Genomic DNA, 19,040 nt, shown 5'->3' with positions numbered 1-19,040 from the left:
TTTTTTTTTTTGTTTTGAGTAATACTGACTCTCTTACAATGTAGTATCTGTTCATAGCTACTTTCTTAACCTACTGATCTAATTACGTGGGAGTGTTAACGGGACACCAGGTGTTACTAGACCACGAGGTCATTGGCAAGACAATTTATTCTTTTATATAAAAAAAGGTCAAATATATTATTGAAATATGTACAAAACTATAATTAGATTATTGAATTTAAAAATTGTAATTGAGTTAAGAACGTAAATTCATATAATTGAATTTAAAATGACCATCTAGTAATATCGCCTCATTAGTAATTACGGTGTAAATATGTAATCTTAAATTTAATTGCATCAATTTACATTATTTCATAATCTAATTGTAATTTGAGTTGATCTCATGACCTTTCATATGAGATAATCACTACATGTCATTTGGGTGCTTGGCGTGTAGTTTAATAACTTATTTAGCCATTATTTCTTAAATAAAATTAAAGAATTAGAGTAAAAATTGTTCATTTAAGCTTAACCTAGTTTTGATTTTTGAAGAAGCAAACAGTGAATTGGGATGGCGCACTGCTGACTATAGTTGCCCAATTGACACATAGCCTCCAGAAAGAAACTCAAATTAAGATGAGGGCCATAGTTCAGCGAGTAACTTCTGCCAGTGTTGAGGTCCGTACTATTTAGTATGGCTCCTCCTCCCTCACATTCTCCTCTCTGTTTATGTAATTCGTGTGCTAAACTGCGAGCTATGAATTTGCAGGTGGAAGGCAAAGTTGTATCAGCAATCGGGCCGGGCCTATTGGTCCTCGTCGGACTTCACGAGTCGGATGTTGACTCCGATGCTGATTACATGTACGCAATCTGATTTTTCGTAGTAATTTGTATTTGTGATTGCTATATTACTCATCTTCGTATCGAGAAGTTGCTAATTTTTTTGTTTTAATTCATGCTCATGAGCAGATGCCGTAAGGTGCTGAACATGAGATTATTCCCTAACGAAGAGACAGGGAAGACTTGGGATCACAGTGTAATTTCTCTATCCATTTCTCCGTTATTCACAGTTTTATGATGTGATTTCACAGTACAATGTGGGTAGAGTGTATTAAATTGGAGAGTGTTCTTAACCATTTGAGAATAAGCATTTTGGCAGTAAAAGAGTTTATTCAGATTTCTGATTCAAACAATGTATCAGAACTCAATTACATTAAGGAGATACCATATCAACATTTTTATATATTGAATTACTTCAAAGAACATAATTAGTAACTTAAAATTTTATTTTGGGCATGGATAACTGTAATGCATCTTTTACATCATTGATTTGGTAATAACACTGTAGGCAAATGCTTTTTTCATGGCAGGTTATTCAGAAGAATTATGAAATTCTGTTAGGTATATGCTTTGCTCTTATATTTTTGTTATTGATTAGGGAACATCATTCATCAATGCTATGAAACTCACATGTAACCATGCTATTGCCTTGTTCTTCTAATGTTATGGATTATGCAGTGAGTCAGTTTACATTATATGGGATTTTGAAGGGAAATAAGCCCGACTTTCATGTAGCAATGCCTCCGGATAAAGCGAAACCCTTCTATGCAGCAGTGGTGGAAAAGTTCCAGAAAGCTTACAAACCAGATTCTGTGAAAGGTAGTTTATCTTTCTTCTCTTCTATTTGAATTAACTTTGTTCCTTCCCCTGAGGTGCCCGTTCTTTGTAATACTTATACTTTTCTGACATTTTGTTGTCTTCATGGATAGTTTTTAGTAGTTTGTTCTTTTGATTTTTTTTTCTTTTCTTTTGATAGGTACCAGTTACAACATTAAAAAAAAATTGACTAATCATTATTGGCTATATAATGACACTTCAGATTTGATAAGTAATTCCTAAAAGTATCTAAAGTTTATCAAGCTCTCTCGTTCATTCCTAGACTTTTTTACTTTTCCCTGTTGTCAGTGTTAAACCCTAAGAATTATTCTTTCTTTGCATTCTACTCTGACATTGTTAGACTGAATGCTGTTGTCCATATAAATTCTTGTCTGCAATCACTAGTCAAATCCTATGAAGTTCTTTGTTGCATTTCTGGTAGACTGGTACTGATTGCCTTCTCTCACAGCTCTAGAAGCCTACTTCCATTTACTAGGTGATCATAAAACCCTTTTCTTAATCAGTGGAATCTCTGTTTCCTTTGAGCTGTTATCCTCCCAATTAAACACTCCATCATCCTCAACTTTCTAATTAGTTCCCAAGTGCAGGTAAACACGCCAAGATTTCTTTACTTGTGACCCTGATTTTTATGACAGTCTAAACTTCCTGCTATTTTTTATGTTGAATGTATTGGTAGCAAAATGGCATTGACAAATATAGTGAATATTTCTAGAATTCTACTAGCAGAAATGACTGGAGATACTTTTCACAGCTTTTAACTCAAGGATTGAGGCTGAAAAGGATTATCTATTCCTGCTTCATTTTATCAACAGTTAATTACTATTATCTGTTATGCCTGTTTGATTAAGGAGAGGTTTGGCTGGATATGGTTATTAAACTGTTGCCCTTGGCTTTATCTTCTGTCATCTCTATCTCTCCTGTCTCTCCCATAATATGTACTGCTAGATTGTTCTGTCACGCAATTTTCATCCACTCTAAATCCATTTTTTTGTCTTATCTCAAACAGATGGCATATTTGGCGCAATGATGAAGGTGAATTCCATTATTTTTCAACTTCGAGCTCCATTTTTAGTCTTAATAGGGTAACATCATGTCTGAACTGTGGTTATTTACTTATTTTCGTGGTGAAAGGTGAACTTGGTGAATGATGGGCCTGTTACGATGCAACTTGACTCATCACAGCAGTCAAAGTGAGTGGCTGAGTGCACCAGGATGTCGCAATGCCATTTAACTTAACAAGATATTCTACAATTATTCCATTGTATCATGAAACATTTTTAGTCTCATTAGGCAAAATTTCTTGTACTCACCTGAGAAGGGCTGAAGTGAAAGAACAACAGAGGAAAATATTGATGTCCAATGTTCTAAATATTTTTATTCATTTTTGTATTAAAAATGCCACTAAACTTTCATTTGCTCACCCATTTTCTGCCAATAAGATCCTGACCGTTTGTACGAACTATGAAGTCTGTAACTAGCTCAAGCCAAAATTGTAGAAGGAATTATTTCTTGTATGAGGCAAAATATAAATTCCGTTGCCGGGACTTGAACCCGGGTCTTTCGGGTGAGAGCCGAATATCCTGACCAACTAGACTACAACGGACTTGTTGCTCATTACTGACAAGAAATATATAATATCAGATTGTACTCAAAAAAAATATATAATATCTAAGATTCATCCACAAATTTTCTCAGTTGTCCCTTTATAACTTCAATTGTTAGTATTATTTATTTGTCAAACAACTATTATTTTTCATATTTTTTTAGTGTTGAATTTAACTTTAATAGAGTTTACAAACATATACATTGTTACGTTTATGCATAATGTGTTAATATTAATTAAAATATCATAAATTTGTGATGAATGTTTGAAATCTTTCAAAGTGAAACCGGCAAAGAATTGAAGCAACTCAAAAGTTGAGGCCTTTCACTCTCTTAGTCTCTTTCAAGAAATTCCATTTGGACAAACAAGATAAGCAGTCATCCAAATCCCAAACAAATTAATTATTGTTACAGTTGTGTCGCCATGGCTTTCATTAGCCTTTGATGATATAATCAATGGAGGGAACCAATGCTTTGAAGAGCTGAGAGTATGTGGCCTGAGTTGGATGCACTGCGTCCCAGAACATATATTTGGATGCATCTGAGCAAACTATGGATTCTGGATTGCACAGAACTGATAATTCAAATAGCCCACTGCCACAACACCCTCTATTCACTTCATTGAATCCTGCAAATCAAAATAAGAAACAACATTATTAGTCATAATGACAATGCAAATCTGTTTTCACTATTCGAGAGTTTGAAGAATTGAACCACAAAATTGTATGTATTATTGAGAGTAATTAAAATTTGGACTGACCAAATTTTCTGGGATTCTGTGTCATGTCTTCCAGAGGGTTGAAGATGTCGATGTAGACCAGTTTGAGGGCACCATTTTGCATGGTTTTCAGTTTGTTCTGGAGCAGTTGGTTGTACTCTCTGGCGGCGGCGGAGTACGTCGGGAGACAATGGCGGTGAAACAGTGGGGTGTCGGAATTCCTGGTGATGGTTGTCGGCAAACACCCGATTGGCGGCAGCCCAACCACTCCGATTCGCTGCGCTCCCTCCTCCATTAAACCCTAAACATCATTTCTTTTCTCAGTGGTGCACTTAAATCCAAGGAATTAATGTAGTCTTAGACATAAAAGGAAGAGCTTGCATCTCCGATCAAAGGTTCTAGCTATGCGTGCCAACTTAGCATGTCCCACATCGTAAATAAAATGTCAGTATACTTAAATACACTTCTCTGTCCATTACGCCAAACCAAAGAAAAATAATTGAATTGCATTAAAGTGGGATGGCTCTCACGTCCTACATACCATTTAGGAATTTAACTACTAATGCCTACCAACACATGCAAGAAGAACAAAAACTGTCCGCATGGACAGCTTAACTGATCCACATGGGAGCAAAGATCAGGATTGAGTCACACCAAAGGTAGTGAAAGTGAGGGGCTCCTTGTGCGCGTAGACTGGTCTAGAATCAGAAGACGGGTTTATAAAATACACACTCTCTAATAGTGACAGTAGAATCAGAAGACGGGTTTATAAAATACACACTCTCTAATAGTGACAGTAGACACTAAAAAATTAAAAATGAAAAACAATTATTTTATTACCAGCACAAACTGTTGCACGAGTTGAATCAAGAATTGTTGGTAGGCCGGAAGCGTGTATTGTTGGCGGCGTAGCGATGGGGTGCCAAAATAGTTGTTCAAATCATTAGTGCCGGCGCTGACAAAGAAGGCGGCATTTCTTACAACCCATTTTGTCTTCTCCTTTCCGATGAGATTTTCTAGTCTCTTCTTGTACTCTCTGAAATATTGAAGCTGCCTTTCTACAGTAATCACACCTCCCTGCAAGTTAAAACAATCACCATTTAACATCAACCATATCCCACATTGTTTACCATTGCCGGAAAACTAAAACCTACATTTGATTTAGCAGTAAAAGCGTCGTATCCTGTGCCGCCGGAGGCGAATGAGACGCCGGTAATGAGCTCCTCCACGCCGAGGCTTTGGTCTAAGTACGGCGGCACATTCTCTTTCACTCCCATATACGAGGCTGTATAGTATGGTATCAGTCTATCAGACATATAATTAAAAAAAAAAAAAAAAAAAAAAGGTTATAGAACACAAACCGATGAAATCGGTAACGAGGCGGCCATTAGAGAACCTTCCAGTGGGGATGTGGCCGAGAAAGTCCCGTCCATAAGGTGGGAAATTGCACTTAGCGATTGTGAAAATGTAATTGTTGTTGCCGGAGTCGACGGTGGAGTCTCCGAAGATTAAGATCGCCGAGATTGTATTGTTGAACCGCCTTTGCTTCGCCGCCGTCGCACCCGCTCCGGTTAAATGGGAGATGATGATCACACAATAAATGCTCAACAACAAACTTGAAACTACAACCCACCTGTGAAAACTCATCTTTTTCTCCATCCCCCCTCCCCTTTAACTCTACATTCACTGATTCACCAATATATAATAATATATATACATACATATAAACAAAATAAATTCAAGAAATATTTAATGCATGTTAGATGTATAAATAGCATTCATTAACCACACATTATATTAGCACATCACATGGTTTACCACAATACGAAAACATTATATATACTTAATAATCAAAACATAATTTTATATTTTTATTAGTACTAACAGTCAGCATCACATTTCGGTAACAATTGAACTTTACCATAGTTACAAACCTTCCACAACACACACAATCTTACAACCAGAAATACAATATAATGCAAGGCGCGTCAGCAATAATTGACATATAGGACTCTTTAATTTATGAAAAAGTCTGGAGAATTGATTTTCACTTCACATGATAAATGGTCAACCAGGTCATGGTGGGCTCCATTCTCTTAAATGTGATTGTTTTAATTTCATTAATTTGCATTTTGGTACAACTGTACTACTCTTACCATGAATTACCCATCAACAGTCAACAATCTAGATAACCGCAACACCCTATCTAATAAATATAATTTACCTACCAAAATTTATATATTTAGGTTGATTCAAGATTTCAAGTGTATATATATTGCTTATAAAAGTCTAATTTATTTCAATGCCCCGAAATGACTAGTCAAGTAGGTGAGGAAGAGTTATTGTATGCCATTAAATCCAAATTTCAAGTTTGGTCAACCAAAATGATAAAATACATTAATGATATATTGGTAAATGTAAAATTCGAGTACACTAAATATAAATAGTCCAACCAAACAAACAAAAACTTGTATACATCCTCCTATTTTGGGAGAAGAGATTTGATGTTTAATTAGTGAAATTAACATAATATGCTCCCGGCCGGCCTGTTTTTTTTTTTTTTTTTTTTTTTTATGAAATCTTTAACTCTTTAAAAAAGAATTGACCAAGGGGATAAAAGATTGAAATATTTTATGGTACGTGGCTTCAGTGGGGTGGACTGCATCCCAGAATACATATTTGGAGGCATCTGGACACACAACAGATTTGGGATTGCACAAAATAGAAAATTCGAAATACCCGCTCCCGCAACAACCTTGTCCAGCTTCTTCGAAACCTTAATTAGGGGATCAAAACAATGAAAAAATTTATTAGAAATTGATTTGCATTCATTAATGTCACTGAAAATGGTAACTTATTTATTTACCATATTTTGTGGGATTTTTGGCAATGTCTTCCAAAGGGTTGTAGATATCGGCGTAGAGAATTCTGGTGGACGGAGTTTGCATGGCCTTCAATTTGTTTTGGAGCATGGAATTGTACTGTCTTGCAACGGCGGAGTATTTATCGACACAGCGGCGGCTAGAGAGCATGTTGTCGGAAAGTGCTGTGATGGCAATCGGTAAGCACCCAATGGGTGGTAATCCTACCACGGCGATTGTGTGGGCCCCCTCCTTCATTAAACCCTGCACCCAACATCTTTTTAAGCATATAATATAAAGCAAAAATGACACTTTCATTCTCCAACAAATTTACAAATTATTGCTTATATGTGAGAATTGGAATAAATAAATAAATAAAAGAACAAACATCATTTGTAAATATTATAATTTTAATTTCAACAAAATTAAGACTTAAGCATAAATTTAGCACAACATTTGTAGATATTTATAATTATTATTTGTGTTTAAATTTTAACTCTATTACTATAATTCGTTTAAAACTCGTTTGGTTCGCTGGAAAATATTTGAAGGGAAATTGAATTAAAATATCATGAAAAATAAATTTTAGGAAAAATAGATTTCATTGTTAAATTGGTGAAAAAAGAAATTACTGAGAATATGAATTTCATTGTTTGGTTGGGTTTAGAATATTGGTAAGGAATAATGAGTATAAAGACAATTATACCCCTACACAATAATAACAACAACAATAATAATGGTAATTAAGAAAAGTTGGTGAGGTCATAATTGTCCTACTTGTTTTTCGGGGGGACCATGGAAAATATTTTCCTCATTTTTTAGGAAATGTTTTGCATAAACCAAACAAAGAGAAAGTCAGTTTTCCTCAAATTCGAAAACATTTTCTTTGAAAAACATTTTCCAGCGAACCAAATATGTCCTTAAAATTATAATTAAAATATTTGTAAATGGTGTCTGTTAATTTTTTACTTCTGATTCCTACATATAAAAATAATTTGTTAGAGAAAAAAAATACACATTTTGCCTTTATTCTTAAGAGTGTAACAACCCATTTAAAATAGAGTAAAAATAGCCATTTTAGAAATAATTGATGGATTAATGTAGATACATGAATAATTTAGAGAAAAAAGTGTTATAAACATATAATTTAGAGATCGAAAAAAATGTAATTTTTCTTAATATAAATACTATGAACCAAATTAAGAAAGCTAATAAATTCTTTTAACTTGTAAATTTGTAGTTAAAAAGTCAATTGTCTGGCCAAACTTAGCTGATTGACCACAATAGTTTTGAATAGATTATTACCTGCAGAAACTGCTCCGTGAGCTGCAACATGAGGTTGTGGTATTGTGGGACACTATACGTTTGCCGGCGAAATGGGGTTAAATAATAATTGGCGAGCATATCATTTGTGCCCGCACTCAGAAGAAATACTGCGTTTCTTATAAGCATTTCTGTTTTTTCCTTTCCGACAGCCTTTTCAACTCTTCTTCTGTATTCACGAAAATATTCCAGCTGATTTAGTACAGGAATCACCCCTCCCTGCCATACATAAACAAAAACAAAAACAAAAACACCATTTATATTAATTATGACTCAAACTATATATATATGAACTGGACTTTGTGTAACAGTACAGACGTTTATTTGGGCAGTAAAAGGGTCATAGCCGGTGCCGCCGGAGGCGAAAGAGACGCCGCTCATCAGCTCCTCAATGCTAAGACTTGAGTCCAAGTACGGCGGCACGTAGTCTTTGATTCCCGCATATGAAACTGTTCAAACAATAACGTTAATCATTATCACACAAAAATGTGTCTCAATTCGTGAGACAGATCAGATATTTGATAAATGAAGTCAAAGATATGATCCATTAACCAGAAATCCATAAGACAGTGTTGCCCTATATATTATCCTAAAGAAAATGTAAGCGCCGATATATAGGATATGTACTAACCGATAAAATCGGTAACAAGGCGGCCGTTGGTAAACCGTCCGGTGGGAGTGTGGTTGGGATCGAAGTCTCTTCCGTACGGCGGGAAGTCGCAGCGGGAGACGGTGTCGATGAAGTTGTTGTTGCCGGGGTCGACGGTGGAATCTCCGAACACAAAAACGGCCGGCACTGTGTTGTTGAAGGGTCTGTAGTGGTTCACAGCTATAGTGGGAGTAGGAAAGAAGATTATTAAATGTAGTATGAAGAACACAAGTGGAAGACAGGTATAAGGAGAAGCCATTTTTGTTACGTTGAAATGACTGGAGAAGTTGCACACTAATCGTGCCTTATATGCATGATCATGATGATGATAACCCATTCTTAAATTTGACGTGTTTAATTTGCTCATATCTTCGTACTATATATATATATATGCAGAGTGACAATGAAATTACATGGACAGGTTTGGCGGAAGTAATTAGTGGGAAAAAAGAATTGTAAAATATTTTTGGGAAAAGAGAATTGTAAAAATATTTTCATGAGAGTGACATACTAAAGCAACAACATTGTTACACGTACCCAAAATTGATAAGCAATACAAAATATGGTTTCTTATCTAGACACAAAGATATATATATATATATATATATATATATATATATATATATATATATATACACACACACATAAATAGTAAGCATTTTTTTCTTTAATTCTATAAGTAGTATGACAACATAATTATAATTATTTGATAAATAAACTGAAAATAATTACAATATTTAAGATATTACTAATACAAAATGAATTCGATTACAACAACTTAAGCTACTTAACCCTAATTAATAAAAATTAAACTTTTTAATATATAAAAATTCATCAAATTAAAAAGGAAAATACTACATGGACTCTCATTTCTTACTTCCAATTTTAGCCCCTCAAAAAAAAATTATGTAAACATTTTTGTCTGAGATGCACATGATGAAAATATAATATCCTTGTTTATTAAGTAAGAAAGTAAAATTTGAAAGTATACATGCAGTAGAAAAATAGTATTGCATAGAGTAATAATTCCCTACACGATTGAAACACGTGATGTAATTGCGTGGCACGTCCTTTGCCAGACAAACTAAATTATTTACTACGTGACAACGATCGAAGTATAAATTCCCAACTAACACTTGAATATTATTTTATTTATTTTATTTTTTGAAAATACACTTGAATTTTATTTAAATTCTACTAAATGTTGTTGTACCGCTGCGACAGAGACATATGAGTGAAATAATTAATATTGTTTATTTGCTTGTTTGGATATTTCAGTTGGTTACATGAGTGAAGATTGAAAAAAAAAATTACGAATCGAGTTTTATCAGCACAATGTGACTACATTTTTTTAGATACTCTGTCGGACCGGGATGGGAGATTCAATCGTTTAGAAAGAAATCAATTCTGGTAGAGTAAGAGTACGTTAAACATAGCGAGTCACCCAAATTAAATATGAATTAATTTTATAATATTAAAAATCCTATATGTTGTATAAAAAAAAAAACATACATTAAGAGACATTTTGGAATATAATCATTCTTTCAATTCTTTAAAAGTTCGGATGTTAAGATCAAACCCGTACGTTAAACATAGCGACTAGCGAGTCATCCAAATTAAATATGAATTAATTTTATAATATTAAAAATCATGTATGTTGTATCAAAAAATACATACATTAAGAGACATTTTGGAATATAATAATTCTTTCAATTCTTTAAAAGTTCGGATGTTGAGATCAAACCCCTCAAACTCCGAATGAAGCTCACTAGAAGTAATGGTAGATGGGTTTAAATATTTATAATGTTTTTCTTTTTGTTATTTGTTGTAAAATACTCAGACATTTTTGGTTAGTTGTTGCAGTGAAACAAGGAGACATATTCATGGATTGTATTGAAAGTATTTAGGTCGTTTGTTTTCAAAAAAAATGTTTTGATTTAAAAAATTGAAATTTATTATCCGTCATAAAATATGGCTGACCAACTGAACAATGGTACATGGTACACTGATACGTTTGAGATTTATGAATTGGTAGAAAGGTTTTCAACATGCATAAATTTGATTATTTTTTCTTCGTGAAATTGATACCCATATGGCCATATTTAACGAACTAGATTCTCAAGTAGTATGTACATGTGTGAACATTATCATTTAGTTATGGACAATCTCAAAGTGTAACACAAAAGTATTAAAATTATATTTTACACGTATGAAACACATTCTATTTTTTCTTTCATGAGTACTACTCAGACTCTATTTGCCTCCACTAAGGCTTGAACCCACTCCTATCATCCATGTGAGAGTGTAAACCGAGACCCTGGGTGCCACTAGACCACATTCTATTATTTATATCCAAATATAGATCAATGTACTTTTAGAGTCTATTTAGAAATTCAAAAAAAATGAAGTCATTTTTTTTATGTTGTAGTGCTTGGCTATCAACGGAAAATGAAGTAAATGAGAAATGGTTAAACTTGTGTAAGATCGTCTCACAGATCCTTGTAAGTGAAATGGGTCGGGTCGGATCATATTAATATGCAACTGAAATACTAAATCAAGAATAAAATATTTAATTTAATTTGTTATTTATAAGGAAAAACATAATACTTTTGATGACAATACTTTTATATTTTGTTGTAAAAAGTATTTTTTTCATCAAAAGTATTATATTTTTCTTTAAGTAATGTTGCACTTGCAAAGACAAATGTAATATTTTTTTATGAAAAATGTAATACTTTTACATTCAATGTAAAAGTATTACATTTTCCGATATAAGTAATAAACATTTTATTCCTAATTTAGTATTACGTTTGCTAGTATAAGTATTACATTTTATCTTGACACGATCCATCTCACAGAAAAAAATTCATGAGATGGTCTCACACAAATTTTTGACAGAAAATGTCTTCCCAAATTTTTATATGGAAGATGCTTTTCAAATTTATATCTCACTCTTGATTATCTCTCTCCCCCTCCCTGAGTAGTTTCAAATGAATAAGTCAACTCACCATCTATATGGTTATTATTTTTACCAAACTGGGCTTCTTCGACAAATAAAATATGAATATCGTCAAACTGTGTCAAAAATTAAAAATAAAAAATAAAAATTAGTCCAATCCAGCCCATTACTCAAAAGATTAAAATATATCTAAGGTTTTTTGTGTTCTCTGTTTCTTGGCAAATTATACCATGCACCACGGTGCACATAGCAATGTGCACCACGTACCTAAACGACGTCGTTTTGAGCATTGTAAACTAATTGTCCGCTTTTTTGGAAATCACATTTCCCGTTTCAACCAGTCTCTGTATTTATGTTAATATTCTGTGTATTGCAGGCAATCATTCTGTGTATTTTAGACAACCGTTCTGTGTATTCTAGACAACTGTCATGTGTATTCATGTTAGTAACACATGTTGTGATGTGTTTGTGCATTCGTATGTTTAGGAGAATGAGTTCTGTGTATTTTGTGTCAATATTCTGTGTATTTATGTTATTAACACATGTTGTGATGTGTTTGTGCATTCGAATGTTAGGAGGATGAGTTCTGTGTATTTTGTGTCAATATTCTGTGTATTCTGGACAAACATTCTGTGTATTCTAGGCAAACGTTCTGTGTATTCTATATAATGATTATGTGTATTATAGACAATGAATTCCCTGGAGTCATTCGCGTCCGCGTCCGTGTCCACTAACATCTGTGTATTTTGTGTCAATATTCTGTGTATTCTGGGCAAACATTATGTGTATTCTAGGCAAACGTTCTGTGTATTCTAGATAATAATTATGTGTATTATAGATAATGAATTCCCTGAAGTCATTCGCGTCTGCGTCCACTAACACCGAAACGACGTCGTTTTACGTACGTGGTGCACCGTGGTGTAGGGTATAACGATTGCTGTTTCTTTAGTTTAGACATATTGTATCTATTATATTAATGACAAATTAAAATATAGATTGTGCTAAACAATAAAAATATTGACCCATCTAACAACCCAATTTTTTTTTTTAAAGAAAGTAATTTTCTTTACTTCCTTTAGTTAAAAGTTATTATATTTATCAATGCCTAAATATGAGTCGGTTCAAGCTAAGCCAAATAATAAAAAATATTCACCTTTCCTGACCGACATAAAAAAAATAAAATAAAAAAGAATTAATTTTCCCATTAATTTTTTAGTTTAGAAATATTATATTTATAAATTCATGTATTTATTTTTAGAGAAAATTCAAATTAAGTCACCAACTATTATGATAGCATTTATATCGTGGACCAGCACGGTGGATACTGGTCCGATATATAGAATTTGACTTCATAAAGTATATAATTCATGTTCATAATGCATAGGACTATATACATTATAAAGTCAAATTCTGTGTATTGGATCAGAGTCCATATGTGTATTATAAACATGAATTATGTGCATTATAAACATGAATTCTGTACATTATGAAGTCAAATTTTGTGTATTGGACCATGATACATATTGCACTGTGAAGTGTGGACTCTGGTCCACGATATAATTTACCTTATAAAACTAAATAATTGATTTCTATATAAAACATGTGACGAAATTATAGTCTTACCATCTAAATTCGGCAATTTATATTGTGGACCAGGGTCCACGTAGCAATGTGGACCCTGGATTAAAAGGACGCCATTTGATATTTAAGTGTTAACAAATTCTATAGTTTTTTGTTTCTCATGTTTCAACACAATTTTTAATTTATTTTTGGTACAAAATCAATACTCTCAAGGTACAAAATTTTTTATTCTCAAATATGATTTATGTAGATAATTTATGTCCTATAGGCACATAATTAATTTTATAATACAAGACATAAATTTGTAAAACAAGGCACACAATATGTTGTGTGTTACACAACTACTAATCTATTTCAAGTAAAGAATCCATACGCTTAAGATACAGAATTGCATATCATGAGACACAAAAATGCATAACACAATACACAAAAACGCATGTTATATTTACTTTATTTCAGGTACGTAATCCATCTCCTTAAGGTACATAATTGCATAACATAATACACAGAAACATATAACACAAGACACATACACATGCTTTACAATTTTTTTTTGGAAAAAGTGTCAAGTAGACCATTGAACTTGACGTTTTTGTGCAATTGGACCATCGAACTTAAAAAGTGTGCAATTCAACCATCAAACAAGCAAAATTTGTGCAATTGGACCATTTTTACAAAAAATTTTGATTCAATTTGAGTTAAAAACATTTCAATATTGACTCCCAACTAATATAGTAGAAGAAAATGCCACTCTTAATACATATATGTTAGTAAAAAATTGGATTTTACCAGAAAATTTTTGTAAAAATGGTCCAATTGCACAAATTTTGCTTGTTTGAGGGTTGAATTGCACACTTTTTAAGTTCAATGGCCCAATTGCACAAAAGCGATAAGTTCAGTGGCCTATTTGACACTTTTTCCTTTTTCTTTTTTTTTTTTAAAAAAACATCATATATGTGAACTAAACAACAAACGATCCGTCAAAATTAAAATTTAAAATGACGTCGTATAGGACCAGGGTCAACAGTATAACGATCATCTAAATTCAAGATACTTTAAAATTGTTGAAATCAAACTCTTAATTAATAGTTACTACTACACTAAAACTTATATTGTTTAAGAAATTGGTGAGTTAATTTTGATTAGTTTAGGAATTAATTTTAGTTTATCTGAACATTAACTTTGTAATATCATATTTATTTTGATTAATTTGTCATCTTTAATTTGTGAATTACGGTAATTGAACAATTGAGAATACTTTTTTGAATAAAAATTTCCTTCTCGAACCAACTCAGTAATGCTTCATTGAAATTTGAAAGCAACCAAGCTAGCTGACCAATTAATGGTGTAGATGTGTTAGGTGCAACTGTGGAAGGAAATAAATGATTAAAGCTAATAATCACGGAGTTCTACTATATGTACTTCATATTTTTACGCTTTACTTTTATTTATTGATGTGACAACGTATGATTAGTAATTTTCATCTTGTGAGTCTCAAGACATGTTAATATCAAAATTTTGTAAGAGAAAATAAAAGTAAGATATAGAATTTGAGAGTATAAATAGTATTTTTTTTGAAGCGCTGTTTATGTTGAGATCCCCCACCATTAATTGCCCAATACGGCAATAAGTAGTGCTATTTATAGGTTTATTAAAAAAGATTGGGTCCTAAATTTGATAGTGATGAGAACTGTACTATTTATATAAATAAAAAAAAATGTAGAAAGAAGGCCAAATTGAGCTCTTGTATGTTTTTTCTTTTTATCTGACTACGAGTTACCTTAATAAGTCAATTAACAACCACACATCAAGACTAATCTTGTTTGTGTCAGGTATGACCTCAAAAATAATAAGACACTTCCCTCATGAGTTTTAAGATAGCTACATTCTCAAGACTCGAATTTGAAACATCTAATTTAGGCCAAAGCTTTGTTTGGATAAAGACTTTCGTTCTGTTGTTCTTGAGAGTGATTCGTTGTCAGCTATTAATATAATAGAATGAAATATGTGTGTGAGAGAAATATTAGGTTGAGATCTTCACTTTCACTTGCTCATAGCTATTAAAGATATTTTAAAATTGAATTATATTGAACATATTTTATTAGATGCATACATTAGAAGTTAATTTATACACGGAACAGATAACAACAATGAACATTTTAATTCAAGACTTACAAAATTTTAAAAGACTACTAGAGGGTTTAACCTTACCACTTTTATAGACGTGGCTGACTAGCTATGCCCATAGATTTCTGTAGCCTTTGCTAGTACATTCCCGAATTTTTTGGAGCTCATATATAACTCGTGGCCAACAAGATACAGCAGAAGTTTGTTCTACTAAAAGACTATACATTAACTCACTGATCATTGAATGAACGAATCAGATCAGTGGGATAAGAGTGGTGTAGTTATTATAAATTAATTGTGTGGAGACATGTTTTCTGTTTGTGTTGTTAGAAGTTAGGCATCGGCATGTGCTAATAATTTGTTGTGGGACACAAAATTACCAAACTAACTAAATAAGCCAACCCAAGCGGGTGTTATGAACTGATGATTTTCCACATCTCTTTCAATATTTAAGTATTTAAATATGTGGTGTTTAATGTACGTATGCTATCACTATTCTAGAGCCATGTGGATAGTGACTGATAACGCTATTTTCGCTCTTATAATCACAATTCACAAAAAAAATGATGACACGAATGCCCTTGACAACTTGCCCATCCATATTTTGATAATATTTAAATTTCACATAAAGGGCAAGTCCTGACCCATCCCCAACCATCATCACTAATTGCCGCAGCTCATTAAAAATTTAAAACTCATATGGAAGGGTTTTTTTTTGTTTTTTTTTTTCCCACAAGTCACGAGGAAAAATTATTAATGTTGTGACAAAGTTAATTGTTGGGTGAGAGGTCGTTGAATGGTCAAATTCATCAATTGATGGTTAGGGTTATTTTTCAGCATAAGTCGGTGAAAGGCCAAGTCCAACATACTATTTCTGAAGAATATGATGTTGGTATATAAATAAATAAAGTTACGCCTTGAGTGTGAACTATAATTTTTAACGTAATGATAAGCGTTTGATCCCAAAAGGCCGGAGATTGTTAACACAAGGGTCTAAATTCGACTATGTATATTTCTTCCTAATTAAAGCTAAACCGAGGCTGGGCCAAGTGCCCGACCCTTCCCTCCTCTTTTTTTTTTTTTTTTGCAATATTATTTTTATATATGTGTATTTTGTTGCTATTATATGTATTAATATCTGTAAATAAATAACCTCTTACCTTGGCCAAAATTTTTTGGAATGTCCACGAGGTGTCCTGAGCAGGCCCTTCTAACAGGAGGCACCTTTAAGCCCGTACCATACTCAGACTAATCGCCGCTCGCACTGGGCCGGCCCAATTAAGGGGCAAAGTGCGGGCCATATTGGTTTTTCCATACAAGGGGGGATCGAACTCCACCTTGGCCAAAATTTTGTAAAATATTATTAATTACAACTAATTAAGCAAAACCTAATTAAATCAAATAAATAAAATCTTCAATATATTAGTATTATTAATTTATTTAATTATTACTTCTTATCGCAAAACATTTACTGGTGGAATAGATCAAATGTCGTAATTACAATACATTACCTTGGTCCCATAATGAAAATTTTTAACTCCACCACTATAAGCTAATATGTTGGTCTCGTTATAGACTTATAGTGTTCAACCTAACTCAATAAGTCATAAATAATAATGTAAGGAGAAATCACCATTTTAATTCATCAATTGTTTCTTAACTGTTAATGTAATCTATAGTTTTCAACTAATTTAATCATCAAATTGTTTAAAAGTTCGTCAATTAAATCTTTTTAGGGACCAAATTGACGAAATTTTAAAAATATGTGATAGTTTAAATGTCCGGTTATATGAAATATGGGCCAGATCGTATTCCGCTTGTTATAACATAATCTGCTTTGTTATTAGTTTGAGTGATGAGCTTGGTAGTCGATGTGAGGTCAGAGAGTCTCGAGCTAATGAGTGGTAGGTGAGATAGTCCCAAATAATGAGCAGGTGTACAGAACGCATGGAGAGGTATATTCGGAGAGTATTCCCTATTAATATATAAATCATCATTTTGATCCCTGCAAAGGTTTAAATGTTTAATTGATGAAATTTTAAACAATTCTAGAATTAAATTGGCTAAAATTAAAAATTAGGGGCTACATTAAATAGTTGAAAAATTATTGAGGGGTGAAAATGGAATAGCATATCCTAATTGCCGGAATGGCATAAACTCAGGTATTGCTTCCTACTTAGGACACTTGAACGTCAAGAAGTGGATCGAAGTATTATTATACGTTGAAGCGTACGTGTGGCTTGCAAATCCGCAGCACCATCTTTAACAGTCAAACTATTCAATCAAACCCACAAAACCCGCAACACCTTTACGTATTTTTACATTTACGACATTATGTTTTGGCTTTTCAACTGCAAAATCTAAAATCCGATGAACCTACCTCGATCTCTCTCTCGCTTTTTTTTTTTTTTTTAGTCAACCAAACTTTTAGAAAAATAAGAAAATGTTTACAAAATTCTGATAGAAAAAATAATAATTTCTGATAAATATAAATAAAATGTGGACAAATAAACATGATATATTTTTTTCTTTTTGTAATTATTGACCGAGAGGATATGAATGTGAAATCAAAAATATTTTACTTGTCCGGAAAAGAACAACAAAATGGATGGAACATGATAATTATTATTATACTCAAAAGTCATGAATTAGACTTCATCCTCTTGGTCGAACCTAACCTGGTATTTAAGGTCTTTTTTGTATGACTTGCAGATCAGACTATAACACATGAGTTAAGTTTATTGTTTCGGATGTCATTTTAATAAGACTTGATTTTTATTTTTTATTTGGTTTGCAAATTTAGGGTATTTGGCTAACTTTAATCTTGACTTTATATTATAAAAATATTTGTGTTAATATTTAAAATTTTGGGAAAGCCTATCTCTGCCGATTGGTAACAATATAATGTTGTCCACTCAAGCACAATGATATTTCTATAATATTGAAATAGTCTTACTAGTACATGATCGTACCAAGTATGATCATGAAGTGTATATAGACATATAGTATTATTTAAAACATTTTTACTTTTTTAATGATATTGCGATTGTACATGGTATAATTTGAAATCATTCCACTGGTATTATTTAAAAATAATTTTAATAGTACCAAATACAATGGATAGGATTTGTGTGTGAAATAAAAAACTAATTCCTTGCAACAACAATTCTCTGATGCATCAGGTATATCTTTTCTTGTTACCTAGGGCCATTCATCATTAAGTACAGAGAGGATCTTCAAATATAAAATGCATTAAGTTATTAATCCTAGCTTCTTAGTAAGCAATGCATGTATAAATCCGCGTATTTTCTTGAAATTTGCAAGCTAAACACCTTTCTTAATGCCTTGGTTTTAGTTTCATCCTTTGAATTTAGCTTAGTCATAATTTTCAACACAAAGTTTCCTATTGGCATCCAATCACAAATCAGGATAAAGCAATAATCAAACCTATATTATAATATTGCAGATCATGTGTGTATATATACGGTATATGTATTATATTACGATATATAACCTTCAAATATTATATTTTTCTTTTCTGTGCACGAGTGTTGATTTGAGAAG

General features: G+C 32.5%; 3 protein-coding genes and 1 non-coding gene across 4 annotated transcripts; 1 reads left to right on the top strand and 3 right to left on the bottom strand.

The window, feature by feature from the left end:
- Positions 1 to 529: 529 nt before the first annotated feature.
- LOC116028315 (D-aminoacyl-tRNA deacylase) lies at positions 530 to 3,115 on the top strand. The gene is made up of 7 exons (XM_031269990.1): positions 530 to 657; positions 749 to 840; positions 949 to 1,015; positions 1,350 to 1,380; positions 1,498 to 1,638; positions 2,663 to 2,688; positions 2,788 to 3,115. The coding sequence occupies exons 1-7, from the start codon at positions 616 to 618 to the stop codon at positions 2,848 to 2,850; spliced, it is 462 nt and encodes a 153-aa protein (XP_031125850.1). The 5' UTR covers positions 530 to 615; the 3' UTR covers positions 2,851 to 3,115.
- A 71-nt stretch (positions 3,116 to 3,186) lies between these two features.
- TRNAE-CUC lies at positions 3,187 to 3,259 on the bottom strand. The gene has a single exon. It is a non-coding gene; the product is annotated as a tRNA-Glu (tRNA).
- Positions 3,260 to 3,556: 297 nt separating this feature from the next.
- Positions 3,557 to 6,199, bottom strand: LOC116028506 (GDSL esterase/lipase At5g45960-like). The gene is made up of 5 exons (XM_031270236.1): positions 5,338 to 6,199; positions 5,131 to 5,261; positions 4,817 to 5,053; positions 4,019 to 4,277; positions 3,557 to 3,886 (listed from the first exon to the last, which is right to left on the bottom strand). Exons 1-5 carry the CDS (start codon positions 5,633 to 5,635, stop codon positions 3,693 to 3,695), a joined length of 1,119 nt encoding a protein of 372 aa, XP_031126096.1. The 5' UTR covers positions 5,636 to 6,199; the 3' UTR covers positions 3,557 to 3,692.
- A 162-nt stretch (positions 6,200 to 6,361) lies between these two features.
- LOC116028507 (GDSL esterase/lipase At5g45960-like) lies at positions 6,362 to 9,140 on the bottom strand. Its single transcript, XM_031270237.1, has 5 exons — positions 8,792 to 9,140; positions 8,479 to 8,609; positions 8,143 to 8,379; positions 6,843 to 7,101; positions 6,362 to 6,752 (listed from the first exon to the last, which is right to left on the bottom strand). The coding sequence occupies exons 1-5, from the start codon at positions 9,066 to 9,068 to the stop codon at positions 6,559 to 6,561; spliced, it is 1,098 nt and encodes a 365-aa protein (XP_031126097.1). The 5' UTR covers positions 9,069 to 9,140; the 3' UTR covers positions 6,362 to 6,558.
- Positions 9,141 to 19,040: the final 9,900 nt, after the last annotated feature.

Source organism: Ipomoea triloba, chromosome 9, assembly GCF_003576645.1.
Source record: "Ipomoea triloba cultivar NCNSP0323 chromosome 9, ASM357664v1".
NCBI classification, from domain to species: domain Eukaryota; kingdom Viridiplantae; phylum Streptophyta; class Magnoliopsida; order Solanales; family Convolvulaceae; genus Ipomoea; species Ipomoea triloba.
Note: the sequence above shows the minus strand (reverse complement) of the source record. Positions and strands in the feature narration are given on the sequence as shown.

Coding starts and splice junctions, on each gene's coding strand:
- LOC116028315 (XM_031269990.1), top strand. CDS start 616: ATGAGGGCCATAGTTCAGCGAGTAACTTCTGCCAGTGTTGAG. Junction 1,016..1,349: donor GGAAGACTTGGGATCACAGT/GTAATTTCTCTA, acceptor TTTTCATGGCAG/GTTATTCAGAAGAATTATGA. Junction 2,689..2,787: donor TATTTGGCGCAATGATGAAG/GTGAATTCCATT, acceptor TCGTGGTGAAAG/GTGAACTTGGTGAATGATGG.
- LOC116028506 (XM_031270236.1), bottom strand. CDS start 5,635: ATGGAGAAAAAGATGAGTTTTCACAGGTGGGTTGTAGTTTCAAGTTTG. Junction 5,054..5,130: donor CTTTTACTGCTAAATCAAAT/GTAGGTTTTAGT, acceptor TTTAACTTGCAG/GGAGGTGTGATTACTGTAGA. Junction 4,278..4,816: donor TCGTGCAACAGTTTGTGCTG/GTAATAAAATAA, acceptor AATGATGTTTAG/GGTTTAATGGAGGAGGGAGC.
- LOC116028507 (XM_031270237.1), bottom strand. CDS start 9,068: ATGGCTTCTCCTTATACCTGTCTTCCACTTGTGTTCTTCATACTACAT. Junction 7,102..8,142: donor TCACGGAGCAGTTTCTGCAG/GTAATAATCTAT, acceptor TGTTGGGTGCAG/GGTTTAATGAAGGAGGGGGC. Junction 6,753..6,842: donor CAAAAATCCCACAAAATATG/GTAAATAAATAA, acceptor CCCCTAATTAAG/GTTTCGAAGAAGCTGGACAA.